Source organism: Nipponia nippon, unplaced genomic scaffold, assembly GCF_047370975.1.
Source record: "Nipponia nippon isolate SJK-2023a ecotype South Korea unplaced genomic scaffold, ASM4737097v1 scaffold_28, whole genome shotgun sequence".
NCBI classification, from domain to species: domain Eukaryota; kingdom Metazoa; phylum Chordata; class Aves; order Pelecaniformes; family Threskiornithidae; genus Nipponia; species Nipponia nippon.
The window spans coordinates 327,470-340,041 of NW_028262345.1; the positions used below are offsets into that span (position 1 = coordinate 327,470).

Here is a 12,572-nt window from a genome sequence, read left to right on the forward strand (position 1 = left end):
GCGCGGCGGAGAGCGGGAGATGAAATATCAAACCCCGCTGGCCGCCCGGCTTCCCCCGGCTCCCCGACCCCGCGTTTTCCATCGAGGCGAGTAGATTTTCTCCTCTTTTAGCCCAAAAATTTGGTTTTGGGAGGGGGTGGGGGGGTTTGAACAGGAATAAATTTCCCCCCGGGGAGGGGAAGGAGGTGGTGCTGCCACTCCTGCAACGAGCGTGCCCGTCCTCGGCCCTGAGATTGCAGGGGCCGAGGCGGGCAGCGGCGTCGGGTTCCCCGCCGTCCCCGGCAGGAGGTTTATAAATAATTAACGGTTAATCAGGGCCGGGCCTAATTAGCCAGGGGTAACCGGAGAGCGCAGCCCTGCTTCGGCGTCGGTGCCGGACATGGCGCCATGGAGCCTCGGAGGGGGACCTGGATCCTCTGGCTGCTGCCGGCGCTGGCGGGGGGTGAGCAGAGACCCGATTTCCCCCCAAAAATATTCCCCGGGGATGGGGGGGGGGGGGGGGTGGGGGCGAGCAGAGACCTGACCAACTCACTGCGCCCCGCGGCCAGCTCAGCCGCTGGCGGCCGGCGAGGCGGCTTACGAGGAGCGGACGGTGACGGGGGTCCGGGGCCGGGCGGTGGAGCTGAGCTGCGGGCCGGCGGCATCGGCACCGCCGGCGGCCGTCTTCTGGAGTTTCGCGGCGGAGGGCTCGGGGCCGCCGCGGGCCGTGGCGGTGGGCTCGGGCCGGGAGGCGGCGGTGGCCGCCGGCGCGGGGACGTTGGGCCGGGTGAGCCTGCGCAACGGGACGCTGGAGCTGCGGGAGCTGCGGGCGGCCGCCCGGGGCCGCTTCCTCTGCCAGGGGCTCTTCCCGGAGCCGGGCCGGCTCCGCGTCGCCTACGCTGCCGTCCGCCTGCGCGTCCTGGGTAAGCCACCGGCCGGCATCCTCCCCGGGGGCCCCCGCTAGCCACCGACGCCTTCCCCTGGCTCGCAGTGAAGCATCCCCTCATCCGCTAGCCGAGAGAGTCTTCCAGTGGCCAGCGTAGCGTGCTACTAGCCAATGAAGCAACCCACTAGCCAACGAAGGGCCCCCCTAGTCAATGAAGCATGCCGCTAGCCAGTGTAGAGCCCCACTAGCCAAGGTAGTGGCCCACTCGCCACCGAAGGGCACCACTAGCCAACATAGAGCCCCACTAGCCGACATAGTGCCCCACCAGCCAATGTAGCACCCCACTAACCAGCAAAGCACCCCAGTAGCCAACATTGCACCCCCACGAGCCAATGTAGCACTGCACTAGCCAACATAGCATCCCATTAGCCAACACAGCACCCTACTAGCCAAAGTAGCTCACCGCTAGCCAGCGTAGCGCTCAACAGCCAACAAAGTGCCCCATTAGCCAAAGTAGAGCCCCACCAGCCAGCAAAGCACCCCACTAGCCAATGTAGTGCTGTGCTAGCCAACATAGCACCCCACTAGCCAACATTGCGCCCCCACGAGCCAATGTAGCACTGCACTAGCCAACAAAGTGCCCCATTAGCCAAAGTAGAGCCCCACCAGCCAGCAAAGCACCCCACTAGCCAGTGAACTCCCCTGCCTCCAGCCAATGTAGCACTCCACTAGCCAATGTAGTGCCGTGCTAGCCAACACAGCACCCTACTAGCCAACGTAGCTCACCACTAGCCAAGGAAGTGCCCCATTAGCCAAAGTAGAACCCCACTAGCCAACATGGCACCTCACTAGCCAGCATAGTGCCCTACTAGCCCACTAGCCATCCCCATCTCCTTACCCTGGCCGACCCAGTAGCCCATAACTGGTCTCGTTAGCCCGTACATTGCTGCTCCAGCTCGTCCCTATGCCCACGGCCAGGACACCCCCTCGCTAGCCAGCAGATGTTCTCACTAGCCATCCTGCTAGCCGCTACAGCACGTCACTAGCCCAGGTCTGGGCTGGCAAGCTCAGCCCCGGGTGGGACAGGAGGGGCCTGGGGGCTCCCAGCAGGACCAGGGCAAGGGGCCGGCAGCTTCGGGGGCCGCTCACGGCTCGGTGCCCCCAGTGCCCGTCTCCAAGCCCTTCGTGCGGCCGACGGCGGCGGCGGCGGCGGAGGGGGCGGCGGTGGCCCTGACCTGCGCCGTGCGGGAGGGGACGGCGCCGCTGAGCTTCTCCTGGCAGCACCGGGAGCCCCGGGAGGGTCCCTCAGCCTCCCCCGCGGGGCTGGGGGGCTCCGGGGCTGAGCTGCGGCTGACGCCCGCCAACCGCAGCCACGCCGGCTGGTACGCCTGCACCGTGGGCAACGAGGTCAACAACCGCACCAGCGAGCCCGTCTACCTGGACATCGTCTGTGAGTGCCCCGGGGCTCGGGCCCACCTGCCCGGGGGGGGCTGCCCCAAGGCGGGGGGCTGGGGCACCAGCCATGGGGGCATCCTCAGGGCTGAAGATGCCACCGTGGCCACCAGGGTATGGTCGTGGCCACCGAGCACCCTGCCACCATGGTACGTTCATAGCTACCATGGTACAGCCATGGGCACCATACACCCTGCCACCATGATGCCTCCACGGCCACCACGGTATGGCCATGGCCACCACGATGCCTCCATGGCCACCATATACCCAGCCACCGTGATGCCTCCGTGGTCACCATGGTACATCCATGGCCACTATGGTATGGCCATAGCCACCATACACCCTGCCACCATGATGCCTCCATGGCCACCACGGTATGTCCATGGCCACCACGATGCCTCCATGGCCACCATGGTATGTCCATGACCACTATATACCTGGCCACCGTGATGCCTCTGTGGTCACCATAGTATATCCATGGCCACCATGATGCCTCCGTGGCCACCATGGTATGGCCATGGTCACCATACACCCTGCCACCATGACGCCTCCGTGGCCACCATGGTACATCCACGGCCACCATGACATGTCCATGGCCACCATGCCCCTTGCTGCCACGGTACTTCCACGGCCACCATGGTGTGCCTATGGCCACCGTGCACCGTGGCACATCCATGGCCACCAAGCACCGTGCCACCACAGTGCCTCCATGGCCACCAAGCACCACGCCACTATCCTGTGGCCACGGCCACCACACACTGTGCCACCTCCACAGCCACCGTGCCGGCATGGTGTGCCTACGGCCACCACGCGCCACGGTATGTCCACGGACCCTTTCTAAGGAGGCTTCACAAGCCAGTTTCCCACCAGCGGGAGGATGCCCCGGGGAGGGCCGCGTCCCCTCGGCGGGGACATCCCCGTGGCTAAGGGACCCCCGTGTCACCGCAGACGGCCCCGACGCGCCCGCCATCAGCGTGGAGCCCTTCTCCCCCGAAGAGGGGGGCTTCTCGGCGGGCGAGCGGGAGGACGTGGTGCTGAGCTGCCTGGCTCCCTCCAACCCCCCCAGCCGCTACGTCTGGCTCCACAACGGTTCCCAGGTCCACACCGGCCAGACCTACGTCATCGCCGCCATCGCCCGCGCCCAGGCGGGCACCTACACCTGCCTGGCCGAAAACACCCACCTCCAAACCCGCACCCAGGCCACCATCCTCCTCACCGTCTACTGTAAGTAACCCCCAGACGGGGGGTGGCCCCGTGGGTCCCCCCCGGGGTGACACGGACCAAAGCGGCTCCCCGGTGAGGACGTGGGTGCGAGGGGCGATTTGGGGGGGGGGGGAGTAAAAGCGGGGTGGGGACAGCCCCACCCTACGCCAGCGCCAATGGTCTTCTGCAGATCCACCGGCCGGTAGCCCCAGCTGCTCCGCCCTGGCCACCGGTGACCTGCGGGCCGTGGCCCTGCGGTGCCGCTGGCTGGGGGGGTTCCCCCCGGCGCGGCTGCGCTGGGTGGGCCCCGGGCCCCCCGAGGAGGAGGAGGAGGAGGAGGAAGAGGGGGTGATGGGGATGAGTTTTTCCATGGCCACCAGCATCCAGCCAGGGGCAGCCACCAGGAACGGCAGCTCCTTCTCCTGCCTGGCCTCCCACCCCGCGCTGCCGCAGGGGGCCGCGTGCGGGACCACCCTGTGTGAGTGCCGACGGGTCCCCCCCCAAAAAAATCCCCTCCTGACCCCCCCCTTGGCACAGCAAAGCTGCGGTGACCCCCGTGCCATGGCCACGCCGTGGCACGGGCACCCCATGGTGACGCCGCCTTGGCTGGCACCTCCAGCAACCCCAGCTTGCTCCAAAATGGGGGTCCCCACGGCACGGCGGGGGGGGGGTCTCCATTTTGGGGGGATACTTCGGCATCACGGTGCCCGCCCCGACGCCTCTCCGTCCCGCAGGGGTCCCGGCCGGCGGCCCCTCCTGCGCGGCGGCGGCTACCAAGGGCGACGAGTACGTGATGCTGCGGTGCCGGTGGGAGGGGGGGACGCCGCCGGTCACCCTGCGCTGGCGGGATAGCGGGGGCCGGGCCTTAGGGGACCCCTCGCCCTCCGCCGCCATCCTGGTGCTGAGCGCCAACGGCAGCTTGGGGGGCCGGGATTTCGTCTGCGCGGCCGCCCACCCGCTACGGGCCGCCGGCGCCGAGTGCCGCCTCCGGCTGGGTAAGCCGGATCCAGCCCCCGGTGCCCTCGCCGTGCCGCGGTGGGGTCGCACATCCCTACCGTCCCCCCCGCTTCTCGCCGCGCAGGGGTCCCCGAGTTGGAGGCGGAGAGGAGCGAGGTGGCAGTGCTGGAGGGCGGCGAGGCACGGTTGGCGTGCCGGCGGCGCGGCGGTGGTGCCGCCAGTCTTGGCGCCACCGTGGTTTGGTATGACCCCAAGGAGCGGGAGGTGACGCCGGGGTTGGCCAAGTACCGGTTGGAACGGGGAGAAGCATGGGTCAACCTGACCGTGGGGGACACCGAGTGGCCGGGGGACGGCGGGGTCTACCGCTGCGCCGCGGCCAACGCCGTGGGCACCGCCAGCCTCCCCGTCCGCCTCCGCGTGGACCGTGAGTCCTGGGAGGGGGATCCCCGGGGTGGGCTTGGGGGTCAGCCCCCTCCTGCCGGGCGCCGTCTCGCCGCAGGGTACCCGCCCCCCCCCAACGTCACCATCAGCAAGCTGCGGTACACGCGGGCGCGCACCGAGGTGCGGCTGGAGTGGCGGACGCAGGGCACCGGCAACCTCACCGGTTTCGTGGTACAGCGGCGCCAAGCCAAGAAACCCCCCCGGCGGGCGCCCGGCCCCTGGGAAACGGCCGCCGGCGACATCGAGCCCCACTCCCGCGACCGGCGCCTGGGGGGGCTGGACCCGGCCGTGGTCTACGCTTTCCGCGTCCTGGCTGTCAACCACCGGACGGCCGGGCACCCCTCCGAGGTGCAGACGCCAGGTGAAGTGGGGTGGGGAATGCTGCTCCGTGGGGGCAGAGCAGGGTTTGAGTGGAGAAGGGCGACCTTTGCATCCCAGTGGAGCTGAGGAGCCAAGAGCGAGCAGCCATCAGTAGGTTCCAGAGTAAACAGGCACAGGCTCCCGCTTCCCTCCGCCCTTCTAGGCTCTGGGGGTGCCTGCTGCCTGCCACGCTCCCTCCTCTCCCTCCGCGTGGCTCACACACAGGTGCCTCGTTACCCTAATTACCCTGGGGGGGAGGGGCTGACAGCAGCCCCTCTCTTTCAGCCGAGCCTCCCTTCGAGGCCTACCCGGCGGTGACAGGGGCGGCGGTGGCAGGGATGCTGGTGGCCACCGCGTCGTCGCTGCTGGCCGTGCGCTGGGTGGCCCGCCACCGGGACACCCTCCCCCGTGAGTGCCAAGGTCTGGGGGGGGGGGGGGGGGCTCGGCAGGGGCCACAGCAGGACCCTGGACGCCCACGCCTCCCGTCTGTCTGTCCGTCCGTCCCCAGGGCTGCATGACCTGCTCTTCCACACGTGAGTCCCAAAGCCCCCTGCCCCATGGCCGCCGCACCCCAGTGCCGGTGAGACCGGCCCTGTCCCCCCCAGGGCCAGTCCCGGCACCCAGGAGCCCATCGGCACGCCGGAGGATGCCGAAACAGCCGCAAGCAGGGAGGACGGAGCAGCACCGGCAGCGGCTGCCCCTGGTAGGTAACAGCACCCACGGGGCGGGCCGAGCGCTCAGCCACCCGCCCCGGTGACCCAGCACCCACCCGGTGCCACCAGCGGCTCTCCCACCCCTCGCAGAGCCGCTCTCGGCACCGCCGGATGCCACCGCCGACCCACCGGTTAACGTCACCATCACCGTGACGGCAACGCCGTGACCCTTCCGCCTTTTCCTCTTTATTTCCCGCTCCTGCCCTTGTTCCCTGCCTGCCTGTGCCGCATCCCGCTCCTCCCTTCCCATAAATAAAGCCGGGAAGAGCGGACACGTCTCCCAAGCCTCGGCTCCTGTGATGCTGCTGAAGTCAAAACTCAGCAGCTGGAAAAATATCAGCGAAAACAGCCCCGTCACAAAAATTTGGGGCTGGTGGCCAAGGGGTTTTGCTTCTTTACGATATTTAAAAATTCAAAAGGATTTTTCCCGGGATGAGCTGGGCGACTCCCGGCAACAACCCCTCCAGGTCAGCCTTGAGACTTCAGTTACTTCTGGAGCTAAAAATAAATATTTAGGCTAAAATAAATACTTTCTCACCCATGGGAGGAAAAAAAACCCCAAGGGCCGAAGCTCCGCTCGCGTGGATACTGTATCCGCAGGCGTGGATACTGTTTTGGGACCACGCTGACTTTTACGCGGTGGGAAGACAACCACAAAGCTGTGGTGGGGTGGGGAAGGGGTCTTCGTCTTCACCCCAAACTCCCCGGTTTCAGGTCAAACCACAGGAGGTTAAAAATGGCCATTAGTGATGGTTTTTTCCATAAAAACCCAACCCCAACCCCAAAACCCTGCAAAAACTCCATCGCTTCAAAATACATATAATTTCCAAAGGAATATTACAGCTTTTTAGGAAAATATAGCGTCTTTACGCGACACAACCATGATCAAGGGGAGCGAGTGCTTAAAAACGTGGTTAAATCGCAGCGTTTGGAGGAAACAAAGCAGCCAGGGGTAAAACCCAACCACTCGCCTGCCAATTCTCCAGCGGGAACCGGGGAAAGCCTTGCAGCAGGTCTTGCGAAGGAAAAAATCCAGCGGAGAAGGCCGGGTTTAGGAAAGGAGGAGATAAATGAAGAGGGAGGAGCGGGGTTTTGCAGCGGCTCCGGGGTAGGTGGCAGTCGAAGCCCATGGGTGGAAGTGGAAGTCGAAGCCCACAGACGCAGAACCCTAAAAACAAAGGCAAAAAAATTCATTTATTTATAAATAATACAATAAAAGGAAAAAAAAAAACCCACCCCAACACTTAAAACGGCCCACGGAGAGATGCTGCTACCAAAGCAGACCGCAAGAGCTGCCTCCTTGAAGAGAAAATCGCTCCCCAAACCCCGCCGTCGCTCGCGGAGCGGCTGGCTGCACCTGCAGCGCCTTTGCTCCCCGAGGGGTTTGCAGCAGTTCCAGCCAGGGCCGGCATCGCTCCCTCCCTTCCCAGCCCCGCAGCCGGGGTCGGCTGGAAAAAAAAAAAAATAATCCTCGCTGGGCGAAAAGGCGGCCGCACACGCGTCGCCTCGGGGCGGCCCTAAGTGTGATTTATGCGCCTCATTTCTGGGGTTATGCGCTCTTGATTTTTTTTTGGGGGGGGGGGGGAGGAGTGCTTAACAAGCACCGGTTTGTTTTATTTACTCTGATTAAATTTGGAAAGGAAGAATAAAAACAAACCGCCCCACCCAAACCCTGCAGTTAACGCTGCAACACCTACATCATGCCGTTTCCGAGGGGCAGGCGGGTTTCTTACAGCTGTGCGCAGGGAGCTGCTTCAACACGACTTGTTTCTTTCGGAGGCTTGTTCACGCCGTTAATATTCCCTCCAAGCAAGGAGTTCCAAGCGCAGTCGAACCGGATTTTGTCTCCTGGAAGCGAGACGGGCTGGATTTTCATCCGCACATCTGCAAACCTAAGGGTTATCAAAGACCTAAAGACACAAATACTCGCCAAACTCAGCTCCGCTTCTCACGCCGCGCTGCACCGACTCAGCCGAGGTTCATTTTTCATATTTATTTTCTTATTTACCCACCGGGTTCTTCCCAGAGAAACCGAAAGAGGACGGGAGGCGTTCATGGAAAGGAGGGTTCGAGTACCACGATGCCGAGCTGCCAGGGAGGCGGCAGCAATCGGTCGTAAGCATCGGAGCCGCTTGGCTAAATCCCGGTATCGGACTCCTGGGAAGTGCTTCTCGCGCTGCTAACACGCCACGGAAAACACACTCCGTATTTCCCATCGTTGTTCTTTATATTATTACAATTCTTTTTTATACACATAACCAGGCTAGTTTCGCGGTGCGTGGGGTGGGGTGGGGGGGAAACAAGAACAAAAAACGGCATTTCAAGGCATAAATAATATAAAAAGGCAACCATTTTTCAAAACAAGGTACATTCATATGACACTACTACAAAAAAATAAATAGTGACTCTCTCTGTTATAATTAACATCCCTCCATCACTCCCTTTCAGCGACTCTGCTGTGCAGTTACTGGCGTTAAGTGGGGACAACGGTCGCTTCCTCAGGTTTCCTGCAGCTGGAGCTGCCGAAGGTCCCCCGAGCTGTTTAAGGTGACGCCGGATGAATCCCATCCTGGTTTTTCCTTACAGTCCTTCGAAACAGGCTGCAGAATAAGGGGGCTCCAGCTCAAAATGTGGTTCGATGTTTCCGAGTGCACGCAGTTGTCACCTGCAAAGCAAAAGCAGGGTGGGTTGGTTGTTGGTGGGGTTGGTTGTTTTTTAAGTAATCATCTCCTCTTTCAGCTCAACGGACCCAAAAAATTCAGATGAATAAAAGTGGGTGATGCTCGTTGAGCTCAGGCTCGCTCCCGCCGTACCAGGCACAAAACAAGGCAACAGCTCCGAGCATCGGCTCTATCCGAGCACGCCGACGGCACCGAGATCGAAGAGGCCACGCCGATTAGGTCTGTCCAACTCCCACCTACGTTTCCGTGCCTGCCCTTGCCCACGGGACGGCTCTAGGCCGTCACGGATGCCTGCTCGTTAGGGGAGAACTCCATTCGGTAGCATTTCAGCAGTTTTGGGAGCCCACGGGTATGCCGTAGGTGCAGGCAACCGCGAGCCAGCATAAATCAGTCACAGCCTCGTTATCCGGAGCGCGCCTGCTCCGCGAGCTCCGTTTAGGAGCATCGATCACAAAAGGACACGACAGCCACAGGCACCTGAGCATCGCCGCTATTTTCCACGACGGGAAAGGCGGAACGCTTAGTCTTTCTCAAAAAGCCAGGTCTTCTGTGGGCTTAATTACTAGCTTCTCTGCAATAAATTAAGCACCCTACAGCTGTCCTATAGAGTATTTTCAGCTTCAAAGCTGGGTGCTATCCTCTCCGGAATGCCTCACCGTCCGTGTAATCCGCGGAGAGCCGGTTGATGCCGTCTGGACAGCAGGCATGCTGGGCGGAAGGCTGCTCCGCTTTCTCCGTGCCGTCCTCCTCCAGCCGGGCGCTGCACTCCGGGAGGGCGGAGGCCAAGCACATGGCCACCATGACGTGGTGATTCAGAGGTTTCATCTCCAAACCGTCCTGCTGATAAGGTGCTACGATGGGCACGACGGGCAGCGCGCTGCTGCCGAAAGCGCCGTTGCTTTTGGTGAAACACCTGCAGACGGGACACAAGCCAAAGCGGGGTTACTCAGAGCTGCTTCTTTCCACCGCTTATCTGCAATTTTTAAGTACTTTACCACACGTTATTCGCCGTAACAAGAGTCAGACAGCTTGCCAGATCAGTTTTACATCTATTTTTCGATCGATTCTGACATTAAGAAAAGGATCGAGCATCTTTTAATCCCAACAGACAGCCGAAAACGTTCAACACACGCGCTCGGTTACTTCCCCCATCGATTGTGACCCGATGACCTGACTCGCGAGTCCATTTCTCCATCAAGGCAGCCCCGTAAAACAGGTTTTCGCTGCCAAGAAAAAGAGCTCAAGTTTGAAACCCAAACAGCAAACTTAAGTACCTTGGAAAATAAATACTAAGCGTTATCAGAGTCAACGCAAATTAGAAAAATATCTGCAATATTATAAATATAACACACCCCCCACACCCCCCCCGCTGTGTAACTCCGGTTGTGGCCCTATAATACATGCGTAAGGCTGTGAAATTGAAGTTCAACTGCTAAAACAGTTGTACAGCCAAGCTATTTAACCTTTAAACAAAAAGGAGCTGGACCTTACGAGACCATTGCAGCAAGCAGGGAAAACACCGACGGCGTTTGGAGCCCCGCGAACAACGTGGCCTCAGCGAACATTTATATAAGCAATTCCTAGGTAGGAAAGCCCAAAAAAAAATCACGCTTCGGTGTGGTTTTATACAAACCCATAATTACCGCAAAAGGTTCACTTGTACGGTTGCCATCACCTTTGGGCAACTAGCCCCCAAAAGGCTCCGTGTTTTGCGGCGCAGAACAGAGATGGATCCGCAGATAAGAGAAAAGCGTCGAAATGAGGAGGGAGAGCCTTCACGCCCACCGCGAGGCAGAGATACCCCGAAACGCTCCCGCGAAGGCTAAACAGGCTTCAAGGTGTTTTTTTATGCTTATACGGATACAACTCGGAGCGTTAATTTTTTTGGTTTTGCTGCCAAATTTAAATAGATCCATCGCCTGTTCTGCTCAGGGTGAGAAGCCTAAGGCATCTTGCTACAGGTAGCTGGTTCTTACTGGGATGCTACCTAAGCACTGGCATTTTGAGATATCGGAATCGATAGCTGGGAAATGGCTGTCCAGGTGCTCGCTTATCTGGTAGCACAGCATCTTTCTTTAGAGGGATTCTGGCCCAAAACCGAGCCGAGCTGATCGTGATATTGCTGAAAGAGGGGGGGAAGATGGACTTTGACGTCATCAGTGACAGGGTATCGGCCGTCAGCAGCTGAGCCCGCACCAAAGTATTAAGTGCAGGCAGATTTAAAACTGGGAGACATTAAGCTTGGCAATCCCAGCAAGGTCCTGCCCCAGTCCCAGAAACCACTTTTATCCCATTAAAAAGGTCACGGCAATGCATAAAACCATCACGCTCCAAGGACTTGTCCTACAAACTCCCTCGGAGCCTCCGTGTAGGCTTTCACCTGAAAACCACTATCGATATTGCCAGAACTTGAAAGAGCAACAAAACATCCACAAATAACACAAATAAAACTTTCTAGAGGAAAAGTTTCCCCTCCGGCAGACGCTTCACTCGCAAAGCCAAAACACGGGGACGAGGGGGGAATCCCTCCAGCGGCTGCGGGATCGCCCCGGGAGCCCGCTCCCCTCCCGAACGCGGCGAGGACGGAGCCGCACCAACCTTCGCTCTCCTATTTTGTCCTTCCGCTCCCAGAACCGCCTCCAAAATCATTATTCCAAGTACCAAAATACCACAGAAGCCACTGAAGAATCCACATGAAACACAGCTGGTCTTCAAACAAATCCATTTATTAGTTTGCATTTCTTTCCGCAGAGGTTTTGACTGCACTCGCTTATTATTTTAAAAAAATATTCTTAGAGGAACCCATTTAAAATGTTTGGTTTTGCATGTTTATGGGGCTTTCTTTTTAAAGATACAGAGGTCGGTGTAGCGCTTTGTATTGCTGCACAGGCTTGAACGATGTTTCAAGACAGCAGGTCAGCTTTTTAAGCTTAAATAACCACATTTCGATGGAAACCAGCCATTGGTATACCCAGAGCAGAGCGTGTATGAACAGCGATGTAAAATCCCTGCTGCAGAAAACACATTTTCTATCACTTCTCGGTGCTAAAATCCTACCAAACTATAATCTGACTTAAAAGCCCACACCAGCATAATTCAGATTTAAAGGGCTGGAAAAACAGACCGACACTGGTTTATTTGAAACGCGTATTTCGGACTTCTGATCAGGATGAAGCCCGTTTGCAAAGAAGAGAGATCTGCAAAAACGTAAATTCCTCCACAACCATCAGGCATCCAGAAATTCCTCCACAACCATCAGGCATCCAGAAATTCCTCCACAACCATCAGGTATCCAGAAAGTTTTAGTGCAAAAGCACCAAAGAAAAAAAATCAGTTCTCAATCCTAACGTAACAAGCGTAAACCACACTCGTCTTACCGGCTTTGTCCACAATAGCAAAGCGGGTATCCACGTTTCAGCGACTTCTACCTCTGGCAAGCCTCCACGAGCAGTTACGAGAGCATAAAGTGCTAATTTAAACAGAAGACCGAGGGATTTCACCACCGTAATAATAAAACCCGCTCCGAGATGGCTATTGCTGAAAACAGCCATGGTAGCCAGTTATTAAAGACGCCGAACCTTTCGGATTCATTTGCACGTGGTCACAATTAAAGCGATTGCTAAATTCAAGCCAAATCAACGACAGCTCCAGGAATTCGGTGGAAACGGGCTCATTTGGGAATGAGCGGCGCCGAGGTGGAGCGTACGAGCAAGGCCGCGTGCACCTGAGACGCTCACGAGTTAGAGGCCAGCACCCTGCTAGAGATGTTTCCGCTTGAACCTGCCTTCCTCTGTTACCGCGCGGGTGTTTTCCAGAGGGAATTGCCTGGTTTTAGTACGCAAGGTGCAATACTTCGAGGGTGGGACGAGGCACGGGTCCTCTCTGCGCAAACAGGACTCC

At 59.2% G+C, this 12,572-nt stretch overlaps 2 protein-coding genes across 5 annotated transcripts in view; one reads left to right on the forward strand and one right to left on the reverse strand.

Annotated features, from left to right (window-relative positions):
• The first annotated feature begins 354 nt into the window (after positions 1–354).
• Positions 355–6,196, forward strand: VSIG10L2 (V-set and immunoglobulin domain containing 10 like 2). Its single transcript, XM_087763447.1, has 12 exons — positions 355–442; positions 549–902; positions 2,031–2,315; positions 3,266–3,541; positions 3,711–3,998; positions 4,255–4,515; positions 4,602–4,901; positions 4,977–5,279; positions 5,564–5,686; positions 5,787–5,811; positions 5,884–5,981; positions 6,082–6,196. Exons 1-12 carry the CDS (start codon positions 388–390, stop codon positions 6,156–6,158), a joined length of 2,445 nt encoding a protein of 814 aa, XP_087619573.1. The 5' UTR covers positions 355–387; the 3' UTR covers positions 6,159–6,196.
• A 671-nt stretch (positions 6,197–6,867) lies between these two features.
• The window catches only part of CDON (cell adhesion associated, oncogene regulated), a 54,977-nt gene continuing 49,272 nt past the window's right edge, over positions 6,868–12,572 (reverse strand). For all 4 annotated transcript variants that reach the window (XM_087763454.1, XM_087763455.1, XM_087763457.1 and 1 more), the window contains exons 19-21: positions 9,329–9,585; positions 7,689–8,656; positions 6,868–7,159 (exon numbers count right to left, since the gene is read on the reverse strand). In XM_087763454.1, coding sequence (XP_087619580.1) covers positions 8,490–8,656; positions 9,329–9,585 — 424 coding nt within the window. In that variant the 3' untranslated portion in view covers positions 6,868–7,159; positions 7,689–8,489. The remainder of the gene's footprint in view (positions 7,160–7,688; positions 8,657–9,328; positions 9,586–12,572) is intronic.